The sequence below is a fragment of the Alligator mississippiensis genome, chromosome 10 (genome assembly GCF_030867095.1).
Source record: "Alligator mississippiensis isolate rAllMis1 chromosome 10, rAllMis1, whole genome shotgun sequence".
Lineage (NCBI taxonomy): Eukaryota > Metazoa > Chordata > Crocodylia > Alligatoridae > Alligator > Alligator mississippiensis.
In genome coordinates this window covers 18,929,313-18,953,701 of record NC_081833.1, presented here as the reverse complement: position 1 = coordinate 18,953,701, position 24,389 = coordinate 18,929,313, and the positions used below count along the sequence as shown (strand labels likewise).

At 42.9% G+C, this 24,389-nt stretch overlaps 1 protein-coding gene across 1 annotated transcript; it reads left to right on the top strand.

Moving 5' to 3' along the window:
- Positions 1-976: 976 nt before the first annotated feature.
- Positions 977-20,767, top strand: CRKL (CRK like proto-oncogene, adaptor protein). The gene is made up of 3 exons (XM_059713509.1): positions 977-1,391; positions 5,342-5,807; positions 16,760-20,767. The coding sequence occupies exons 1-3, from the start codon at positions 1,078-1,080 to the stop codon at positions 16,892-16,894; spliced, it is 915 nt and encodes a 304-aa protein (XP_059569492.1). The 5' UTR covers positions 977-1,077; the 3' UTR covers positions 16,895-20,767.
- The last annotated feature ends 3,622 nt before the right edge of the window (positions 20,768-24,389 follow it).

Sequence of the window (24,389 nt, the reverse complement as noted above, 5' to 3'; positions counted from 1 at the left end):
TCGAACCCACCGAGGCATGTGGGTGCGGCGACGTTCTGGGCCACGACAAAGCAGAGGGCAGCGACTGGGCCTCTCGCTGCCCGGGAGGGCGCAAGCTACCAGCTTTTACCACGGCTGGTTTCTCGTGCCCAGGCTCCAGGCCCCATTGCCGCGCGCTCATGCTACGTGACCCTAACAGCCGTGGGTCCGCCAGCGTCCGCCACCCAACCCTGGGCCCCCAGGCGATGTGGGGGTAGGGTGGCCATCACAGACGACAGTCCGGTTGTCCTCTATTGCTACAGAACCGGATGCCTTTATGTCTCCTCTCTTTTTCTCTTGAAGCGAAGGCCTAAAAACAGGGCACATAAAGGCATCGGGTTTCGTATCAACATAGGAGCAGACAACCGGAGAGTCCTCTACGATGGCCGCCCTACGGACACCCCGTCCCTCCCTCCCCGCGCAGCTCCTGGGGCCGGCCCCTCCTAGGGTATCGGCAACCCTCCCCGGGAGGCCGGTCCGCCCCAGCCCCCACGAGTGCTGCCGGCCCGGGAAAGCGGACACCCAGCCAGAGGGTCCGCGGACAAGATGGCCGCCGGCCGGGGCTGCCCCGCCACATGGCCCCGGGCCGCGCCCGGCCGCGCCGCGCCCTGCGGGGGGAGGGGGGCGCGGGGCGCGGGCCGCAGCGCCTCACGGTGTCCGGCGAGGGGGATCCGGCCCGGCCTCCGCACCCCGCGCTTGGCGCGGGGAGGGGCCGGGGGCCGCGGAGGGCGCGTGCGCGGGGCGGGGCAGCGCCTCCTCCCCCCGGCCACGAAAGGCGCCATTTTGGCGCTTGGCTCCGGGGACAGCGAGCGCCGGGATAAAGCAGCAGCCCGCCCCGGAGCCGGCACCAGCAGCGCCCTTCGGCCCGGCCCGGCTCTCGGCGCGCGCAGCAGCCGGAGCGCGAGGCGGGAAGGGAGAGGAAGGGGCGGGAAGGGAGAGGAAGGGGAGGGGAGGATGCCGCGCACGCCCCGCCGCTAAGGGAGACGCAGGGGCCCACCCGCCGGCCCGCCCAGCCGCACTCGCCCCTCGGCCTGGCCTGTGAGTGCCGCCGCCTCCGCCATGTCGTCCGCCGCGCGCTTCGACTCGGCGGACCGCTCGAGCTGGTACGTGGGGCCCGTGTCGCGGGCTGAGGCGCAGACGCGGCTGCAGGGGCAGCGCCACGGCATGTTCCTGGTGCGGGACTCGTCCACCTGCCCCGGCGACTACGTGCTGTCCGTGTCCGAGAACTCGCGCGTCTCGCACTACATCATCAACTCGCTGCCCAACCGCCGCTTCAAGATCGGCGACCAGGAGTTCGAGCACCTGCCCGCGCTGCTCGACTTCTACAAGATCCACTACCTGGACACCACCACGCTCATCGAGCCCGCGCCCAGGTACGGACCCCCGCCCCGCCCCGCCCCGCATGGCCCCTCCGCGCCGCCGTCCAGGTGCGCCCAGGTGAGGCGGCGCCGCGCTGCCATGGGCCCGGCCCGGCCCGCTGCGGCCGCGGGGAGGGCGTGGCCGGCGCTGGAAGCGGGTCCGCCCGGGGCCTGGGTGCTGCCTCTTGCTCATGGGCCCGGCCCAGGCACCGCCGGCTTCCCCCTGCTGCGGCCCTCTCCTGCCTGTGCCTTTTGGGGCGGTTTTAAGCCCTGGCAGTGCGGTGGGCAGCCCTGCTTGACTCATCACATGATGTAATGACATTCATGACTGATCTGCTGTACTCGGGAAGGCGCATTTTACCAACTTACGTTTTAAAAACCCACTGGACTGCTGCATAAGTCGGATTCAACATTTTAATGTTTATGTTAATGAATGCCTTATCATTTATCGCCCCCCCAGGTGACTCTCCGCAGTCTCCTGGAGACTATATCTTAATTCCTGGAGCGTGCAAGGCAGTCCCGGAGGGTTGGCAACCCTACCTGGCAGAGCTGCTCTAGGTGGTGGCTTCATGGTCCTTGGCCTGTTTTTTAGGACTGTATTTTCCATGCGTTTAAAGCCGAGCCTCCCTATGGTGGGGGGTTGAAGGACCTGCCGTTGTCCATCTGACCCTGTGGTGTGGAAGGGCTCTGTATCTGAACATGTGCATCCCCCTGCCTGCGGCTTAGGGCTGGAAAAGTTTGATTTCTTGTATGGGGAGGGTGGCGTTTGCAACTGGTGCTGACCCATGTTGATGTGACCCCTGCCCCAGCTGTGCTAGTGTGACTGGTCAGCTAGTGCTTGCCCTGATGTGTGAGGCAGTTCCCAGCTCTTTGCATCCAGTACAGACCCGTACAGCTGAATCATAAGGGAACATAGAAGCAAATATTGATAGGCCAAGTGCTGCTTTTTTAAAATGGGGTTTTGGCTTCCTTCCTCTATTTGAGCAGTTTAAAATTCTCACTGCTTGCATCTGCTCATGACTTCTACTCCTTCCTATTCACCTAAATTGATTCTTGATCAGATTTGGAGCCAGATTTAGCTTTGCCTTTAATTACTAAGGGTCAAATATTCTTGTCCAAAAGAATAAGTGCCTGAAGAAGGAGGAAAGCTTGGAGCTGTCAAGAAAAGCTTCTTGGTCGAGATAGCAAGCAAGGAAGCAGTTCTCCAAGGAATGTGGTAGAAATGTCATTCCTTAAAACTTTGAAAAAATGGTGTATAGGTAACGATTGTGCTTTGGCAGGAAGATGCCTGGGCTGGACGTTCACTGATGCTCCTACACAGCTGCAGGAGCAGTTGGATGGAGATGTCCAGCATTTCTGTACAAGTTTGTCAGTGGAGGAATGTGGCTCGTTGGTGACGCTCCTTTGCAGTCTTTACTTGCTTTCAGTTGCTGGTTGGGTGCTGTTCTGTGACTGGGTTTTCTTTTAACCCATTTGCTATTTTGATCCTATTAGACTTGATCCAGACAAATGTGCATCTGGTATCTGTTTGGAGGTCTCAAATTATGCATGGGTGGATTTGCTTCAATTATATTAATATGCAGGCAAAAGTACCATAGAAATAAATCCCTCTTCCTACAAAAAGAGTTGGGTTGTCAGTTATGTTGAACTGCTGAGCTTCCTGTAACTATTGCAATACTGCAGTTTGGACTCATTACAAGAAAAATCATACTGTACCCAAAGCTGTCTAAATCTTTACTATGAATTTTTGTACTAAAGATTAGAAATTCAGTGACTTCATTAGGGTGTAAAGTCTTCCTAAAAAGAGGCCACATTCTGGAAGGAAGAGGTCAAGATGTAATATTAAAGAATACGTTATCCACTGGCTCTTCTCTTCAGTGAAGTTACTCCCTCCAAGACCTTGGTTGGGTAGAAAAGGGCATTATGCATAACGCAGAACTGCTTGTTTGTATAGTGAGTGAACATTTGATGTACAGTAGCATTTTTCTTTACGAGAGCTGACACTATACTTCAGTAAACATTTCAGAATCATCTATATATCGGTAACCTTATTTTGAATTGGCCAAGAGTTTGTCCATCATGGCAACAGCCTCCATGCCCTCTTTTGGTTGCTCTTCACTTTCAGCCAGCATTAAAATTGTCCGCTATGTAATATATTTTTCATGGTAACTAGATTTGTACTTTTTATGCGAGTATAAGAGAAGTGAAGATGCAAATACAAAGGCACTAAAGTACCAGCCACAGGGTTTCTTACCATGTTGTTTAACTCTCACTGGTAAATTCTGTCTCATTTACATTTGTACTTCCCAAGTAATTACCGCAAGTCATGTTGGACTAGTGGTGGGCAAAGTACTGAAGAGGCATTTTGGTGAGTTGTAATTGTGAATTATTCTCAGAAAAAGTGAATATGAAGATGGATAGTAAGTGAATGAATGTGCTGTAAATCGGGGGTGGAGGATATGTCCAAAATATGGACTATGGTCAAAATCCAGCCCACAGAGCCGTATTATCCAGCCCCTGATGCTGCCCATGGATCTCAGTCACCCACAGGCAGCACGTCGGGTATTGCAGGATGACCCTGCGTGCTGCATACTGTGCTCACTCCAGATCTGGAATGTGAGGCCAGTCTGTGAGTCTAGCCTGACCTGTAGACTGGCCCTGTGTCAGTCATCAGCCTCACAAATGAGTTTGACACCCCTACTGTAAATAGTACTTTTGTGTTTACCCTTCAGTTACATTTCTCACCCAGTTTTATAGCACTAAGGCATACTTCTTAGTAGGACTCTGCTGTGAGAGAAATTCACACAAACTACAGGGGATTGGTTATTTAACACAACTTCTGTTGCTGTTTCTGAAATACAAGTGGAGTGAGGTCAGTTGAAACAGTAGCTATGCTTGGGTGTCACCTTTTGCAATTTCCACAACCCACAACAGTTTTCAGGCTGTTAGAAAAGTTGGGAAACTGCTCTCTGTCTGTCTCATCCTCCTTCCTGAGAAGTCATAGTGCCTTGTTTATTTCTGTCTGTCTCTTGCTTAAATAGTAGTCTATATACTACCAGTAATATTAAACTGGCATGATTATTGACTGCTTTAGTGCTGTTTAAGGTCCTGCATAATAGAATCACTCTTGCTAAGTGAAGTTCAGAGCAGCAGAAGAACTAGTTTCTTTAATCAAAAAGATAGCATTGGATTGTGCAACTGTGTAGGTTAAAAACTTTACTTTTAAATAGGGACTTTAAATTCTATGGAAATGGGCATTAGATGACCATATCTGCACAGAGTACCATATCCTTGCCATGGAAGAGTAGGGTTTTTTTATAAGCCTTCTACTGCAGAGATTTGGATATGTAAAATAAGGAAAGGATGCTGAGGGTCTTAAGTCTGGGAGGAGTTGAGTTTCTTTTTTTGGACAACCTGGAGATCTAGAGTTTCTCAGCTAACTGAGCCACTTCAATACAGAGAACTATAATTCATCTCCTTTTAAATCTGCAAGTATTTCCCAATATGTGTTTTGGGGGGGGTGTTGTTTTTTAAATAATGGTTGTCTTCTTAATTGTTGAAGTGGCTCCTATGTTTTCTGTGCATCGGGACATTTGTTAATTTAAACTGGTAGCATGTGGATTGCCTTGATTTGAAGAACTCCAAGTCAGGTACTTTGTAGTGAATCTGGAAGAGAACTTTTTACATCCTTCTCCTAGTTCTCTCTAACTGTAATGAACATATTTATGGTAACTTTTTAAATGGGCTCTTGGGAGAATAGTCTCTGTGGGTAGTTGCTTTTTACAGTATTTCAAGTAAATAGTTATAAATTTGACAGCTGAAGTTTAGCATCTCTGTCATCTTCAGTTTTTAATTAAGAGTTTCTGGAGGAAATGGTAAAGTAGACTTAGCAGTACCCAACATAAATACCTACTTGTGATACTAACATCACTTTGTTTGTTTTAATTTGTTTGTTTTACATTCAGGTATCCAAGTCCACCAATGGTATCTGGAACAGCCCCTACTATGCCCACTGCAGAGGAAAACGTGGAATATGTTCGGACTCTCTATGACTTCCCTGGGAATGATGCTGAAGATCTTCCATTTAAAAAGGGTGAGATACTGGTAATTGTAGAGAAGCCTGAAGAACAGTGGTGGAGTGCCAGAAACAAGGATGGTCGTGTTGGGATGATCCCTGTTCCTTACGTAGAGAAGCTAGTCAGGTCTTCTCCACATGGGAAGCATGGGAACAGGAATTCCAACAGCTATGGTATTCCAGAACCTGCCCATGCTTATGCTCAGCCTCAGACCACAAGCCCCCTTCCCTCTGTATCCAATACTCCTGGAGCAGTGATCAACCCTCTGCCATCAACACAGAATGGACCAGTCTATGCCAAAGCTATTCAAAAAAGAGTACCATGTGCTTATGACAAGACTGCCCTGGCATTGGAGGTAAGGTGTTTTTTGTTTTTTCCTTCAGTGTTTTTAAGTGTGTGTTTTCTGGTTTGTTGTTGTTTTGTTTGTTTTTATTTTCTCTTTTAAATAAGAGAACTTTACTGATGTGTGATCATCTTCCATGTATAAGCAAGCTACACAAACCAATAGTACAGAATTGTGTTCTATTCTTTGTCTCAAATAACTGTGAAAAGTCTTTCCTCAGTCCAGAACAGCTCTGCAAAAAGGATTGCTTCATTCATGACATTTCCTGTTAGATAGAGCCCAGGGTGCATATTAAAAACCATACCTAATTCATCCTGCTAACTTATCTGTTCAGTAATAACTGTTTTAGAGATGGAGGGGGAGAAAAAAGTCTTAGAAATGTGAAGATCAATGGCTATGGAAATTACAAACTATTTTCTCAACTATTTTTTCTGCACCTGAACTATGGATGTTTTTTTTGGGGGGGGGGAAGGTGCTGAATTCTGCCCAGGTTTTTTGAGTCCTGCTCCTGAGTGGTGTCTGCACTGAGTATTTGCCCATTACAGCTATCGGTGTAGCTGTACTGATATAAATATGGTAGTGTAGACAAGTCAAAACTGCTGTTAGTAGTGATGAATTATAAGCAGCAATCTATGCTAGAGTTTTTGGGGGGTTTTATCAGTGACAAGACACCAATGGCTGATATTGGGGCATGTAACTAATGTATACAAATAAAATTTTCAAAAGGGTCCTACTCCCGTTGACTGAGATCTAGGCACTTGGATTCAGTCTTTTGAAAAAAAAAAAAAAAAAAAAGGCATTTTTAAAATTTAAGTTACTTGAGTTCTTTTGAAAACTTTATCTGAGACCTAAATTAGCATGTTAGAATGCAAGGCTGCAGGGTAGCCAATATTTGAACATCTTTTGGTGTCATACAGAGCATAAAATTCCAATTCATGCCCCTTTCAGGGATAACTTACTGAAGCTGTGTCCCCACTGGTCTTCAGGGAACCATGTTTAGACATGCTCTGGCTAAACTAAATTAAAGCAAACCATAGGAATATTTTATCAGTGCTCTAAAACATTTTGGCCTTAACCAGCATGGACATGGCCACATCACATCGGAAATACCATTTGCAGAAAATGGCAGGCAAGGTTCTTTTGTGTAAATCTGATATCTCTTATTAGATCAACTCAAGTAGCTGGAAAAATTCTTCTTAGCAAGCTTTTGGGTATAGACACTGGGAAGCAGAAAATGTAATGAAAACTAAGAACAGTTTCCCACAGCCTCAGAGCCTATGCAAACAGGATTGAAATGCCTACCGCTAAATGTTGCTGGAAAAAAACTGTGCGTTTTAGACAAAAGCCACTTGTAATGGGACACTGCAGACTGAATGGTATAATTTCTCTGTGCACTTCATATACTCTGTCAAATTATTTCTGTCTAACAGTTTTTCTAGCTTATGCACGTTTTACAAATGTTTCCCTAAATTTTATTTTTTTTTTTCTTCACTGTTTCCAAAATCTGTAATTAGGCTGTTGACTTAATGGGGTTAAGGATTAAAAGTGCATCAGGACTTTACAGTGGGAGTGGCAGAAAGGAGGGAGCAGGGAGGGAGCCAGAAGCCTACTTGTGGGGAAAATACACTATATTAATCTTACAGAAGTGATGGGAGCTAATTTTTCTGTGACAAATTTTACCAAAGAGCATCTTGCTGAGTGTTTTGTACTTCTGAAAACAAAACAAGGCAAGAGATTTGGTTTGGAGTGGAAAATGTGTCTCATGGAAGCCCCCAAAAGAACTTGTATGGCAGGTGAGTGGGAGAACTGCTTGTAGGGATAACTTTTTAAATAGGTGGTTTTACTACTCTGTCTTAACATAATTAGCAGATTTAGTTTAGGCAGCGTACTTACGACTATTGTGCGTGCTGGGTCATCCTGGGGTGCTGCAAAACCTTTTTGAAGGGTGCGTGAGGTGTGAGGAGATAACCACAGGCTCAGGCTTCTCCCTGCCTGGCCACTGCCCTACCAGAATCCTCTATGTACATAGACATGCTTGTGTGCCCACACCTGAAGCAGGCCTAATACCATTGGTATATCAAGGAGTGCTTAAAAAAAAATAAATAAATACAGCAGTCCAGGAATTTTTATGACCTTCATTCAGCTTACCTTGCCTTGAAGTATGTCTCCCTAACTGAATATCTAAGACATGATTAGGCAGAGATTTACTTAACTTCATAGAACTAACTATTCTGGTCCCTTTTAAGGTTGTAGTTTTGATCCTGACAAAATGCGACTTATTTGGAGTGGAATCCTTTTCTTTAGTGTGTTTATTATTAAGAGTTGATAGAAGAAAACATAATACTAGCTTGTCAGTGATATAAAGCATTGGATGGCTTCCTCTGGTGGTTTAAGGAATGTCTCCTTGTTTAAGGAATTGTACAACTTATCTTACTGAGAACTGAACTTTAATCATTATCAGCCTGTTGTGCTGATAATGATTAAAGCAGGGGTACCTAATGTTGGGATGAGCATTAACATTTTGAAAAGCTAAGTGGGCTAAGAACAGTTTTTAGAGGGGGGAGAGCAAAGTGTTCAGAAAGGGTAGAAATAGAACTAGAGCATGCAGCAAATTATATTTTTACAGATTATATTAGTAGACTGCAACTTGCCATAATTGATTAAAGCCAGAAACTGGCAAAATTATATTAGCTTTATAAACTTACTCACTTAGTGAATTATTGAGGTTTGTAAGTACTGCCCAGTGGGTCTCTCCTAAAAAGATCTCATTAAGTTGTAGCATCTTTCCAAGGGATAGGGATTCTGTGGCAGAAATAGAATTCTGAATCCCTTTATCTCTTTAGTCCACTGTTTTAGCCAAGAGGCATCCTTTTTCCTTTTTAGAATCTCTGAAAGAAGAAATTGTGGTGGAGGGAAGGGACAGTGTTCTGGAATAGAGTACTCTCTACCTCAGGCTCTGGTTTATGTTGAGCTGCTTTTTCCTCAAAAGAAAGGGGGATGGAAGGGGAAAAAGGAACTCTGAAAGCCACCTAGAGTTTCTGGCAAGCTGAGGAGGTGGCGAGTTCCCTAAAAACAGAGATTGCCTAGCTTTCTGGATTAAGGGGGTGAGGGTGTTAATTTGCAACTTCATGGCTGATTTTTTACTAGCGTTCTAAGGAGTTCTTTTACCAGGAAATGAATTTAAGCAATATCTATGGGTCCAGGGGCTATGCTTGTGTTTCCCATTGGGTACCTCCATTGTTTGCTTTCCTGCTGACAGCTCCATGCCCAACTTTAGTGGTACCCAACATGCTTGCCAGGGCAATCGGTGAGTACTCTCCTCTTGCTTTTTTAAATCATTGTGAGCTGTTTCCCTCTAGAACTGATGTTTTAATGTTCAAAACAAGACCCAAGCCTTAAAATATTTGAATTAAATTAAAAGGCAGCTGCCTGAGGAACAGGGAGTTGTCAGTCAACCTGAAGGCTAACAGTGTTTAAGTCTGAAGAAGGTTCAATACACTTCAACTGCCAGAGCCTTCATTATTGGCAATAGCAATGTTTGGAGGTCTTTGTCTGCAGACTTAAAATGACATTATGTAGATTTACATGAAGAATGTTACCTTGGGAACTGCAAGAGTTTTGTTTTGTGTTTTTTAAATGGAAGTTTAGAATATGTGGATGTTGCCTTGGAAAGATTCCTCTTCAATATGGACAGTTGCTTTTGAGCCCTACTTAGAGCCAGCTATACAGCCTGCATCTGCATTATGTTGTTAGTCTTAAGTTTCCTACACAATTTGTTTCAGGTGGCATTTGAATGCAAGCGTATACCTGTGGAATCATTTCTCAGTGTGTTGTTGGAGTTTTTTAGTGACATAAATGCATCTGTTCACCTTTAATTATATCATCGACTTTTTAACTTTTTTTTCTCTTGGGCTTGTTACAATTAGGTTGCAAAAAAAACAATTAAATTGTAAAGGAAAATTGAGACAAGTAGGGCAAAATGTGCCAGTAGTTGGAACCTCTTAATTCCCTTGCTGATGTTGTACAAAAATGAGTGGCAAAAATTAGGCTGCTACTCTGTGTTAAATTCCTGCAGAAATATTTCTGGAAGACAATAATGCAAGTAAAGAGATTTAAAATTACAAATGCATATATTTATCACCTGTACATGCAACATTTACCTAATACCTGCAATTTGTACTTATCTAGCTGCAGGTATTTGTTATGAAATTACCTTCAGAAAAGGGTCACTGCCATCACAGATGCTAATTATAAGTGTGGTAACTGTTCCAATCCTAACATTGAAGTTGCTACTTTTGACAAAGCAGTTGCTGGTTAGAATCTCTTTAGAGTAAAATCTCCCTTGGCTGTATTGAGAGTCTTTGAGTCCCTTTTTCTTTTTTCCTCCTTTTTTTCTGTCCATCTAAAATATTTACTGGGGGTCTTTCAGGCTGATGTTAGAGTGTGCCCCAACACCACTGTAGGGAGAAGTGCTACTTTGCTTATTTACAGATGGGGAAATGAGGCATAGAGGCTAAATTCCTTGCCCAAGGTCACACCCTGGTCTAAGTCTTGGCAGAGCTAGTAACTTAACGAAGCTATCACATCCAAGGGCTAATTTCCCCAACCACTGGAGTATTCATTTTGCATAAGCACCCTTGACACCTGGTCGAGATTTGTGTTGCTTCTTGCAAAGCATCCAGCCACAGCTTGGGGTGGAGGTTCTAAAGTTGGTTTGAGCTACCTCTTGCCCTCTCAATTCTAGATAATGCTAGCGGCTCATCTAAAATCTGGCAGTCAGTCTATCTTCAGTTTTATTAGGGGATGCTGGACTACTAACAATTGGGGGTGCACTAATAAAGATTTTTTTTTGGCTGATATCGATAACCGATTTATTAACCAGCCATATCGCCCAATACCCATCTGATAGTAGATATGCAGCCCAGCAGCTTGGAAAGCAGCATCCAGCCAGTAAGTCTGTAGGGGGGGGGGGGAGGGCATGAGCAGAGGGCAGATTGAGGCTCCCACTGTGAGGGAGGGAGTGGGGCAGGGGCAGGCACTGCTCAGCCAGGGTGGGGCAAGGAGGGGTGCAGGACAGGGCTGTGGGTGGCTCATTCAGGTAGATGGGCAGGGAGGCGGCTCCTGCCACTTCATGCACCCCAGTGGGAAGCATGTGCCCACCCTGGATTTGTGTGTGGGATGGGCTTGGAGCTGGGGGATGCACTGGCCTCTTCCCGGCAGGAGGGCTAGGCTAGGGCTGCAGTTGCAGGGGGAGGAAGAGTGCAGGGGAAGGGGGGGGCAGCAGTGGGGAGGGGGTGCTATGGGAAATTTTGGGATGGCTACAGGCCAGCCCCACCATCAGGAAGAGGCCAGCACTGCCCCTGGCCCCGAGTCCATAGTGGGCAGCCTGCCCTCACCCTGCACACAAATCCAGGGGGCACGTGCCCCCACACCTTCCCTGGGCATGCGCGCAGCAGCTGCTCTGTCCTGTGACCCATCCCAGCTCAGCAGTGCCTGCCCAGCCCCATTCCCTCACTCACCGTGGGGCTTCAGTCTGCCGCGCCCCCCCAACTGAGTGGCCAGATGCTGCTCTCCAAGCTGCCAGACTGTGTGCGCGCACGTGGCATTTATCGGTGACATTATCAGCTATACCAGCCAGAAAAGCCGATTGATGATATCAATTTTTCTTTTATTGGTGCCGATCTGATATCTATCTGTGTACTTCTACCCACAATATATTAATTGCTGTGGCCCCTATAACTACATATAAGTCTTTTTTTAATCTTATGGCTGCCTTGATCTGTGTGAGGAAAATCGGATAGACATGGGGCCGCTTCAGCTTCTTGATCTGCTCTGGCATTTCTTACTGGTACAGAGAGACCAACATGGGAGTGAGAATCTATCTCCCTAGTCTTGACTGGCTAAAGCTGTGGTGCTCCTTGTTAGACTGAAGGTGTTTGGAGAATGCCAGGTCTTAATTTTTTACTTTTCTTCCTTTTCCCTTCTCCCCCCCTCTCAACCCCAAAAAGTATTAGAGCAGTTTTTTTCTGTTGCAGAGAACTCTGAAAGACCATAACTATGGATTTCTTTTAGAAGTCTTGGAGTTTACAAACATGATTCACAAGATAAACCTAAAAGTGATGACCATTGTGTAGTACCCTGGTTGAGAATCACTAGGTTAAATTCTCTATGGTTTAGACATCCTAGTTTGTTTGGTTTGGTTTCTTTCCTCCCATCCTTTATGAGCTGTGAAAGGGGGATGAGGAAGGGAGTGACAAAGCTAAAAAGCTTTGCACAATTTGCCTGTTGTTGGCTCAGCTCCTTCATCTACCAGTGACATCAAAAGTGCTACTTCAGCATGCCACCAGCTTCTGCCTTGCATGCAGCTGGACTGGACATCAGTTCAGTCTGCTATCTTCATGGTTCAAGTGGACCTCGTATTTATTGCTCTCCTTCCCTGCCTCTTCTACCATACTTCAGCCTAATTTTGAAAGGGCAGTCAGGCCATCATGATCTCGTCAGTATTTGCTCCTGTCAACCATGATACTAGTTCTGGTGCACACCTATTTTATTAGGAGGTAGACTGAGATTATCAGCTCCATTGATTCTAAGCAACTGTTAAGACTTCTGGACCTATGGACCTCTAACAAGTTACCAGTAAACCGAAGATTTTTTTCTCTCCTTTTATGTTTCTATGATCAGTCCAGTTCCTACTGATTACTTCACAAAGTTGTTAATGGGTAGCTGTAAACCTAATTTGGAAGTAACCTGTGAAGTGTTTTTTTCTGAACTAAAACGCACAACACTCTTACAGTGCATGAGTCACTTCCAGTGGAATGTGCAGGTATGGAAGTCTTGAGTGCATGAGTAACACCGACTGCCATACTCCGAGGCCTGTGTTTTCCCTGGGGCTTTGAATTCATGCTGTAACTAGAACGTAATGAAAAGCTGCCATCTAAGATGCATTCTGATTTTTATCATTTGGGTGGAACTGAATGGCTGCTTTTCTAAAGTATTGCTCATTGCAAGAGTCTCGCTGTGCTTCCCTCTTCCATCCATAGAGGCCAACATGTTTTCTAAACTAATGGACATCTCGGGCACCATGAAACTAAGTAAGCATTGTCTGAAGTTAAATCTGGACGGAGTTGACTAGGGTCATGCAGAAAGCTTGTAGCAGAGACAAGAGCAGGACCCAGGTCTTTTGATCCTGTCCTGTGCTCTGTCACTAAGAGTCCTACTGGATTAATGTTTTGTTCTCTAATAACTTTGTCTCCTCCTAAAACTATAAAGACCAAATGCAGAGGTACTTGGAATTTTTTTTTTTAACCAGCACTTGTTTTTACCACATGCAGAGAGTAATCAGCTTTGTCAAAATATAACTCCTCAGCTAAGACAAATCCCAGAATCAAACTGACTTGACACTGACGTTCATTAACATGTCTGCTCAAAATCTTGTTTTAATATCCACTTTCATTAAATTGTGCTCAAAGGAATTGCTTTATTTTTATAGCTGTACCAGTGCATGGTTGTACAGAAATTTCCAATTAAAGAAAGCGTAACTGACTAATTTTTAAATAGGTTCTCTAGAAATGTGCAAGATCTTAATCCTGGTATGTTACTCTAACTTACATTTCCAAGGTAGTTTGTCACCCAGCACTGTTCAGCAGATAAATATACTTGAGGGAGACTTTCCTGCTTTGTTCTTGGGGAAACTTGTAGCTACTAGCACTTTAATTATGCTTTTTTTGTGAAGAATAGTTTGGGGGGTTGTTCTGTTTTTGCTTTTTTACCTTCAGAGTCAGCATTGTAGAAAATTTCAGAAGGCAAAATGACAGTACTATCTCACCTTAGTACTCATCTGCTATGCAGCACTCTAGTGTCAAATGCTTGGCTTTCTTCATCAGGTCATGTTTTAAAATTCTTTGTAATGGAAGCAAAGCTGTCTTGGGAACACTTCAAAATAAAGAGTTGTTTAGAGTCTGACTTAATGTAAGGAATTGTTGAAGACATGTGGACCTAGTCCAGGTAAATGGGGTGATGGTCTAAACCTTGTACATAGCCCAAAAACCTTTGTTCCTGGGATTTTTCATTCCCAGCTGGTGGTGGTTTGACCTTCAGGACAGGCAGTTAGTTTGGTAGAAAAAGCTGTGAAGGCAAGGCTGGGTAAAATGCACTTTTCATCAGCATGGAGAACATTGTGCTTCTTTAAATTGTTGATTCAGGCTAATAAATGCACCTGTTTAGTGTTGTAAACATTATTGGCCTGCTTGGAATAATTGGTGCATTTTTATGAATTATGAAATAGTGTACACATGTTTTAACTGAAAGTCGATTTGGATGGACTTCAGAAAATGCATACACAGCAACAACAGGAGGTACTTTAGAGGGTAAAAGGCCAACACTCTCTTGAGTAGATCCTCAGGAAGTGTGGGATGTTTCTAGCTAACTTGTTTCTGTGATCCAGGTGATGTCAGTCAGTAAATAGTGCTGAGTATAAAATTCTGCATTTCACCAAGTTTATTTAAATGAGAGAAAGGAAGGATTTAAATGAGCAGCTTTTTTCTTTCTTTTTAAAGATTAGGTATATTAACTTGTTTCAAGTCTGACATCCTTGTAGGTCTTGCACAGTCTTACTTTCCTGCTTTCAAAGTTGTGCAAGAGCTCTTCACTCTCCCCACTTAAAATTTTATCATAGCTTTAATATAGTGTTTTATATAGTATACGAGCTTCTGAACTTTCTGGCTTCTGAAAATTGCTAGATGCATCAAGCTCACAGTGACTGCAGAGACTGGAGATTGTAGGTACCTTTTTTACAATAAAGGAACTTTTGCTTAAAGGAACAGTGTCATCCCCATTTAGTATTTCACGTCACTTAAATGTAATACACTATTTTAAATGCAGGCTAGGTATGTAAGAAGCCAGTTTTGGAGCAGCTGGTACTAATTCTGTCTTTCAGCAAGATATTGTAAGGAACCTTTTAAAGTCTTTGCTAAAAAGATTTAAAAGTTAGTGCAATAGCAGTATGTAGAGGCAGAGCATATATTTCCTACAGACTTAAAGGAACTGAAGCTTCTTGTAACTTAAGGCCCCTGTTCAGAGCTCTTTTAAAACGAGCTAGGGTTTTAAGCTGAAGATCATTTCAGGCTATATGGTCTTGATGTTGGCTGTGGGCAACTGTATCCTGTACTGATAATAGACCAGGGGCACACCACTTGAAGAAAGCCAGATACAAGTATTTCAACTGGGAGTGGCTGACCTTTTCTGGCAAGTGTGCCATGACTCAATCCTTGCTGTTGCTCTGATTTCCACTTCCCAAAGGCATACCTGCAATACCAGACTGGAGGCAGGGGGGCTCGAGCAGGGGCAGGACACTGCTGCAAGAGCCACAGCTGCTGCACCCTCATAATGTGAGGGAAGATCCAAAACTCCACGTTCAGCTGTGGCTACAGGGCCAGGGACGGATCAACTCGGCTCTTGGTGGTAACACCATCCTGTCCTGGTTGTGTGGCTCCACCCCCTGCCTCTATTCTGGCATCTCCCTTTACTGAGTGCCTGGGGTTTGTCACAGTAGCCATTTGTGCCAGTTGTCTCACATGCCACAAGTTGGCAACCTTGATTTTAAATGTAACATGCGACTGGTGCACTGGTAGAAAGATGTCCAAGATGTCAAATGCGTCTGACTTGCTACTCTGTTTAGAAATATGAAATACTATGGAAGGCTCTGGTTCAGAATAGCCATGACGAGAACTGGAGTTATTGTGCAGAACTAGGAAGACTTCGTTAATTGATGCTTAAAAGTTCTTTTAACTGTAAGGACTAGAGGGTTTTCCTAACAGTGGAAGCTTTGCTTCTGTCATGTGAATTGCATTTGTCCTCATGCTCACCTGTGGAAGTGGCATTACTTCCATAAGGGAGCAGGATTTGTTCTGCCTGTAAAACTGGAAACTACTGTTAAGCTACTAATACTACTGTTCTGGCATTCCCCCTCTTTCTGAACACTTGCTGTCATAACCACCCAAATAAAAAAAAAACCAACAAAAAAACAGGGAAGGTGGTAGTAAAACCTTTAAACTGTTGCAGCAAGTCAGATGTGGTCAACAATTACAAAGCAGCTAAACAAGAAGTACTTCTAGGAGAAATTAATAATTAACTAAAGCTGATGCTTGTGAGCAAGTGTTACTGGCTATTCTGCTGCATATCTTTGCATCTCTTATCCCTCATTTTCATTACGAAATAGGAAGAAACATATGGCTGTAACAGGAAAGACCCATCTTGGCATTACTCCTCTAAATACTCAAACAGGAAGTGCTGGTCAAAAAAAAAAAAGGCTAAAGCTAGAATCTTCCCTCCTCCTTTTCATATGAAATTCATTCCTTTGTTAGCTGCAGCTACTTTGTACTAGGAAATGCTACATTGATTTAGAAAGCTGCAGTGGCTCCCTATGCTGCTTTTGTCCAACTATGATAGTCATAGGAATGTGAGACTCCCTATAGTGACAAACATATTTGATCAAATAGTGAAGACTTTCTTTAAAAGGCTGTAATGTTGAAGTAATAGTGTACATACTGTGTTGCTTTGAAATTAGACACTGCATCTAGGTTACTTCTGATATTAGCCTTAATAGTATTGTTTTACATTTGAGCTAAAGAGAGTGTTGTGCATATGAAATGTAAGCTGTATACTTTCCCAGTGGACAGACTGAAATGTACATGTTTTTTGGCTCAACTCACTTAATTTGTCTCATGGGTAAAATATAACTTGGATTTAAAATTTATTTTTCTTGTACTAAGCACACACTTGAAGTTTAAGAAGAAATTTAGTTGATGTCAGAATGGAAAAAATCTGTTCCAAGAATCTTGTGGATTTTAGGTTGGTTTTTTTTTTGGGGGGGGGTCATTCTTCCTTTTTAATCTTCTGATGGGTTTATTATTTATGCTTGGATGATGTTCCCATGTATGATGATAACACTCTTCTCTATTATACAGGTTGGAGATATTGTGAAGGTTACAAGGATGAATATAAACGGTCAGTGGGAAGGTGAAGTCAATGGCCGAAAAGGGCTCTTCCCATTTACACACGTCAAAATAATTGACCCTCAAAACCCAGATGAGAATGAATGATTCCCACTGCCTGACTTACCCTGCTGCTTCATTTTTATGGCTATCACTAGCATTGTTTGAGGTGGGATGATGACTATTAAAGACACGTTGCTAGCATTGCCCGTTTTTCCAGCTTGCTGCAGTTTGACGGTTGTTTTAATGAACTTGTGGAATGCACATGACTGAAGTCACCTGCTGACTCTCATACCATAGTTGCATCATCGAGAATGTAGTTTCAATTCTAGATTATATTGGGCCTTAAGCTGGAGAAGACTGAAACAGGCATATAGGAGGTAACAAGCAAGAAAAATCTTTTTCCTGTCAAGACTCTCAAGGACATGTTCTAGCCTGTTCAATAGAAGAGTTGCCTCATAGATCAAATACAAAACTTGTGGATTACTGTCCAACAAAGAGCAACAACAGTAATGCAATTTTGGGGCTGAGATGGAGTTGGTTTTAAGAGAATAATCTGTCCTAAGGCAGTACAGTCAAATACTGGTCTCTTTAAAAGACAATAATTGAAGCTTGTGTATTCTGAGCAGCTGTGTTAACAAGGCTGTTTTTGTGATACTACTCTTAAAGCTTGCTGTTGACCTTTTAGAAATAAAGTTTGTGATTTGAAAGCAAATAACCATTGAAAAAAAACTGCATTGAAGCAGAGACATTTATTTATAAGGAAACTTATTAGTTGTTACACTCCTAGCCTGTGTTGCCATTTTTTCCCAAAATGGATTTTTGCAGATAACTGAATGGGCATGTAAAAGTTGATGACTGCAAGCACTGTAACTGTAGAAAATGAACTTTAAAGGGAAACACTTAAGCTAGATTTACACAGATTTTGTGCTAGCCCTGACTAGTCTAGTAAGACTACATCTCTCTTCAGACATGATAAGTTACATGGGTAAAGTTCTGTTGTCACTAAGCTATTGCCTGGAGCTATTGGATGCCCTGATTTGCCACAGAGGGTGCGGAAGTCAGAAAACAGTAGTGCTGAATAAATTAAGATCTTTAAACCATTTCTGCATAAATTCTCTAACCTCCAGAACTCTAGGGGTGTAGGATCCTGCCTTCTCCCACCTCTCTTCTGCAAACACCATGCCCTTATTTCCAGTGTTTGGGCATCTTACTGCCCTTCTTTTGTAGCAGCTGATACTTCACTGTCCCAACATCTTGTTTTGCCTCTCTCACTCAGCACCCATTGAGAATCCAAGGCTTGTGAAAGCCAACTGTGTGGATTTTCCCACATGTGACAGTGTCAAACTCTGGAGAGGAACAGACTTAAGGGTGCCTTGGACCAGTATAGCTTATCTGTCTTCTCAGATGCACACCAAGTATACCACTGATCTTGCATCCACACTAGGATTGACCTGTTTGTCCTTGACTAGACTCGTACAATTAAAGCAGTACAACTTGTGTCTAGACAAGCCCTTAACTTTGTGTTCGTGGCATGAAAGTTTAGGTATATTGACTTTTTCTTCCTGCCTCTTAAAATGCATTTTTAAGGTGAAATGAAATGCTCCTTTTAAAACAATGAATGCTGATTTTAATAAAATATAGATGGAAACAAGTTATGAAACTACCTTCTGGGTAGTCCTCTAATCAGTCTTTATAGGAGATTTCTAATCTAAACAGCTGGGTGACGCATTTCTTGTGGAGTTGTCGATATTCCAGAATACCTTAAGGTATAGCGAAATGCAGAAATATTGCAAATAAAGTTCATATTTCAAGTCAGTTTTTCTAAATTCTGAATTATTTTGTTTGTTTTCATCTTAAATTGAGATGTGTATGATTATGGGCTCTTAAACCCTTGGACATGTTGCTCTTAACTCCAATTGAAGTGCCTTGAGATTAAGTAGAAGGCACTGCAGCAAATAATTCAGTACTGGAGGGGTTAAGTTTTTAACGAAACCATCTCATTTCACCCTTAAATACATCTTGTAGTGCTGATCACATGGCTGGACAGTCTGGAGGGACTAGTCTTAAAGCATTTTACTGCCAAACAAACTTACTGTGAAGTAGAATAGCATTGATTGAATTACCTGGTGCTTTGGGAAGAATTCTTGACAATGGGCATTGCGCTGTCCTCTGCTATGGTAATAGTTGTACAGTCATAGAAACTAACTGATGAGTGTCCCTGTGTGTCTGTGCCCTGACACCACCTTAAGTTGTTATGGAAATTGTACTACTGAAAGTACTCTTGTGAATATATGAACTGTACTAAACTGTCTGCCACATGCAAATCCTGTTTTAGTCCTGGCCCAGTGACTGATTGACAAGTGTCTTCAGAAGGCAGATTGGAGGGTTTCCCTCTTTTTCTAAAATTTGGAACACTGAACTATCAGATCAACAATCACCTGGGTAAGAGCTCTTGATACTTTCTCTAAAATAAAACCACTTTCTTAAATGCTCTTCCTCATTGGATACCTTTTTATTTGGAACAGCATAAGCAGTGCTCTGGATTTATTTATTGGTTTTGATCCCACAAAAGTGGACCACTTTCCCTTCCAACTATGCAAAAATGTCAGTCAGTGATCAGTGTCAGAATGCAATAGCACAGCAATGCATGGTGGCTTCTCATGCAAAGAAAAAAATCTTACATCTCTAGTTTTGGGCCACTCCTGGACTCCATGCTTCTGTTGGGGGGGGGGGGATGTTTGGTTCACCTGTGTTGCGCAGTTTAAATGTAGCATGTTGAACAGGTTAAGTTGACTGTAAACTTGCATCAAACTGTCCTTTGCAATTTTGTAATAAGACAAAAGTATTTTCATACAAAGAAACTGCATTTGATCATTTTTTCTTTCGATGACTGGTTTCTTAAGATCATATTGCATGCTGTGCTGTTGGCATTCGAGAGACTCTTAAATTTGTGGACAAAAAAAACTGTCAGTGTAGATGTTCTTGGGAATAAACATGCTTAATTAATCCTGGAAGTTTATCAAGTGATGGCTTCAATCTATGCATCATTAAATGGACCATGTTCCACACAACTTTTCTGTGGTTTGTCTGGGTTTCTAACTAGCAACTGGTGTAAATGTCAGTTGTCAAAACAATTAACAATGAGAGGTTTGCTGTTTGATTCCTGTTTATGTACATAAAAACACTGAAGCCTCTGACCAGTCTGACAAGTTAAAATGGAAACTGTTCTAAACCATGTCCACATCACTGGGTAAGCGCTAACTTTAATTCATTGTTTACAAATTGGGCAGGAAGAAACAAAAGGGAATATCCTGTTTTTGGGTTAAGGCTCTCGAGCCTGAACATTATTTTTGTAAAGGGAAAAATTGCATTTTTGTGCCATTTCATGTGCCTGTAACATAACTTTTTATATTGTATTAACATCCTGGGAATGAGTGGGCTGCCATCTTTTTTGTTTGTTTATAGTAAAGTTTTCAAGCATCTCTCAATAGCTGCATTTGCCAGTGAGACCTGCCTCTTTTAGTCTTTTACTGCCTTTTGGGACCAGTAGAAGTGTTCCTGTATAGTTGTCAATTTCTGTTTACTTAATTGTGTATTAAATGAAAATGTGTTCTGGGATAAGGAAATAATTCTGCAGAGGGAAAGGTGGCCTTGTATTTGAGACAGTCTTCACTGTGTAAACATTAAACAGCTGATGTAATTTAAAGACCATGAACTTCAGGCAATAATATTAAGTGTAAGCTTTTAAAGTTTATTTTGGGGATCATAGCTTGTTTTATTTTTTGTGCTATAAAATTAACAGTATTAAATGAATTATATTCTTAGAACACATGGAGTGTCTTTCTTAAGCTTAGTGCCTTTTTATTTTCCTACTCCATTTATTTCATAGCACTGGTCCAAACATCAAGCCAGTAGGCTTTTTTTTCCTTCTTCAGTGCCCTGTTTGTACAGTCTAAATAAAACTTGCATCAACTTGCAGTACCATTTGTTGTCTTAGTCTTGAAACTTTCTTTAGTATTAACAGAGCACTTTAAATTCTTGCTTTGTCATCACTGACCTGTAAATCTCATACATGAGCTCTTAAAGAAGTGTTCCCAAGACCACTGGGGAGAGAAGTTTTCTGCGTGATCTCACCTGCTTACTGCTACCTTCTACATTTTATCTTCGTGTGTCCATCCTCCAAAACATACTGGTCTGCCAAAAAGCCTGGTCTGAGCAGTGGAGTCACTTTTTGTATTTGTAATCTCTGTTTGTCCACATGCAGAGACTTGTTTTTTGGGGCTTTTTTATTTTGTTGTTTTTACCCTGGAAACAATTTTTGTCTGGCTTCTGTGGTGCTACTCCTATCCATAAGTTATGCTCCTTTTTGCTAAAAATGAGTTCTAAATGTAGATATGGACAGCTTTATGCCTCTTCCAGTGCCATATGTTGAGTTTGCTCCGTACAAGGACTAGTCTACACACTTGGCAAGTACCAGGCTTACAGACACTATGCAACATTTAAAATACTGCAGAATGAATTTGCATATGAACAAGCATTCTACTGCAGCCACTTCATATGAAAGACCCAAGGGTCCCACTCCTTTCTCAGGTGTTTTTTATCTGAAGTGGCTTTAATTGGGACATATTTCAAATGGTTGCTCAGTGAAGACCAAGAACCTCTAGTTTCATAGAGTTGGGAGCAGGAAACTCAACATGCTAGGGAAGGAAGAAACATTTTTAAAAAATCTCTGGAGGGAATAGTGTAAAACACTAAGTGCCATTTGAGTCATCTGTTGCAGGAGAGAGGCTTAAACAATAATTTGGCTACAACCAACAAAGTTAAATTGCTCTAGTTTAGTAAAAGGGGGGAAATGCATCTTGGTACAATGTTTGTTTCATTTCTCCTCTTTCCACTGTTTCAGTCTAAAATCACCAGTGCCATTTGTCTTTTAAAAGTAATCAGGTGTCATAGGAAAACTTGGAGTGGGCCTTATCACATCTGCAGGTGTTCACCCTCCTTAAACTTGGAGGACAGGAAGTGCTGAAAGCAGTTTTTTATCCTGCATCCATAGAAAGTTAGCCATCCTCTGTACTCCTGTCATTACGGCCCCCTGCATCTATGTCTACTGCAGCGTGCAGCACTTGAAGCATTAAGGCAGTTTCCAGTTCTAGCACTTGGCTTCCATATCCAACAGCTCTTGCCTTTTAAAAGGAAATTTAAATTAATAGCTTGGACAACTAACACACAGAAGAACACAGCATGTGGGTTGTGACAGGAAGGTATTCCCACTTAACAGAAAACTATAAGCAAGATCAAGACTTAAGCAAGCTGGAATAGGCTGTAGTTTACAAGATCCACCCCCCACCCCCAAGTGTTTTTTGAATAAGTTGTTTCTTATTCAGCAGCCTCTATTACCTGTATCTGTTTGGAGAGGGGGATCTAAGACCTACAGTAAATTATGAAAAGATGAGTGCAATAGCTGTGAGTTGGAAAGAAAGCAAAATCCAAATGTGTGCACTTATTTTCTGTCACAAGATGAAAATGGCAGGTCTGGGAAACTAGCAATGTGCACACTACTGCAACACTTCTTGCTGTTCCAGTTGGTAGCCTGCATTGGAGCAGTACAAGATTCCCAACTTCACAAATGGTCTCTTGTAGGGAACAGCAGCACCAGGTCACCCTGTGGACCCCTACTAGCTCTACCCTCCTCGTAATGATGAAAGCGATTACCCTTCTTTCTTTGGTATTTCCCTCCTGATGTTGAACACCTTCAAGCTTCCAAATGAAACTCCTGCACCTACCCTCTGATAGCTATGTAATGTCTGCCAGCAGCTGAACACCTAATCTAGAAGCAGCAGCACTATCATGAATTCTCTCATAAAGACTTTTTTTTCCAGTAAGGACACAGCCAGTGATTCTCATCAGTCGCATGTCACCCAATAAAGGAGTAGGAGAGAAATGTGAGGGAATTCCCTGTGTCATCACTTTGCTTTGCAGAAGCATTTACCTCAGAAACAGCACCTCTGAGCTAGGAAGCATTAGACATTAGGATGTCTTAATTTACATATACAGATATGAACACATTGACTTGAACACATGGGCAGTCAGACTCTCCCGTGCTCTACAGGAAAGGGGTGCAGGGCTGTAACAGTCGAGCCAGCATGTACATTTCAAGTCTCCTTTCTGCCTGGTGCCAGCAAAACGTCTCCTCAAATTAGCATGGAAAATGGTTTAACTGCTGCTTCCATTACGGGCAGGAGCTCGCAAAGTTGAACGGCATGTAACTTGTCCTTCACAGTTCTAAAAACAGGTCTGCCCTGCATGTGTTCTCGGTTAAGCTATTTGCAGGGTGGGTTCATGGCCACTTCCATGCGTACGTTATAAGACTACCTAGCGTGGCCAGTGTCTAAGCATACATAATATTGCTGGCAGTTGTCTGGTTTTGTTCACTTCAAGCAATCTAATTCTGGGAGCCAACAGTTCTGCCAGGTCCATGGGGACACCTATGATTTCTGATGTTCCTTAGCTTAAGAATCTCTTCCTCTGCTTTTTATCTAAGTTGAGGAAATATGCTTTGGGATGCAACAAATTGGATTTTTATCACACCATATAAGTGAGAAGTATCCTTTCATGTTTCTGTCTGTACACACAGTTGAATGTAGTTGGCTCTAGTCTTTCCAGCAAAAGACTAGAATTTAGTAATTTAGTAATTACAGCTATGTAAGACAATCCAGCGAGTGCCTTCTGCTACAATTCTTAAGGATGAGGTGATGGATAGAGATCTCCGTGAATCATGGAGAAAGCGCTCCCCACAGCAGCTCCTTTAATTTATCCTCCTCCCGCCCCACCCAACCGCCTCTGATTAGCTGCCGGGCCCTGCCAGCCTCCCACTTGATGCTGATTGCTGGGGAATTGAAAAGCATTTCCCCTCTGCCAGCTGGGGGGAAGGGGGGAGCAGCAAGCATCAAAACAAGAAAAATAAAGGAGTTCCTGCAGGTGGCATTTCCTTCGTGATTTACAGAGATCCAAAGTGATGGATTGTGGATGTAAGCTACTCTCTTCCCAGAATTATTTGTTGCCTGGAAGAGTCTACTTCCTCTTCTACTATCATAAGATTTGACTTAACCTTAATCCTTTCTAGGTTTTTTGTTTTTAAATAATTTCCAGTACTGCATGGTCAGAGGTCTGTTTGAATTCTCCCACTTTCTGGCCAAGTTATTCTCAGCCCAGCATTTCTTTTAAAAAAAAGAAGGTACTGTTTAACTACAGAATTTAAATGTCCTGAAATCATGAGCCCCCACTTCACTTAGTTTTGTCAAGGTACTTCAGCCCTATTTTGAACTAAAGGTCTGTTGTTTGTCCCTGTGTGTATTTATACAGCAGTCGTATTATATAACCAAGCAACCAGGTGCAGCCTCCTTGCCTATTCCAGTTTTTCCAGGATGCCAACTGTGGGAACAAGGTAAATGTTCATCCACTAGTAACTAGAAACAACTCCCTCAGCTTCCACAGGTTAAAAGTCTGGTCAAGTTTAATGGGTACTAAAAAAGTTCCACATCTCTTCATTACCAGGCCCCCAAGCTACATGAGACCCTACATTTGTTGGTATCTTAATCCC

What these genes read in the sequence shown, in the direction of transcription:
- CRKL (XM_059713509.1), top strand. Translation starts at nt 1,078, where the DNA reads ATGTCGTCCGCCGCGCGCTTCGACTCGGCGGACCGCTCGAGCTGGTAC. An exon ending in CTCATCGAGCCCGCGCCCAG is followed by an intron (nt 1,392 to 5,341) that starts GTACGGACCCCC and finishes TTTTACATTCAG; the next exon opens with GTATCCAAGTCCACCAATGG. An exon ending in AGACTGCCCTGGCATTGGAG is followed by an intron (nt 5,808 to 16,759) that starts GTAAGGTGTTTT and finishes TCTATTATACAG; the next exon opens with GTTGGAGATATTGTGAAGGT.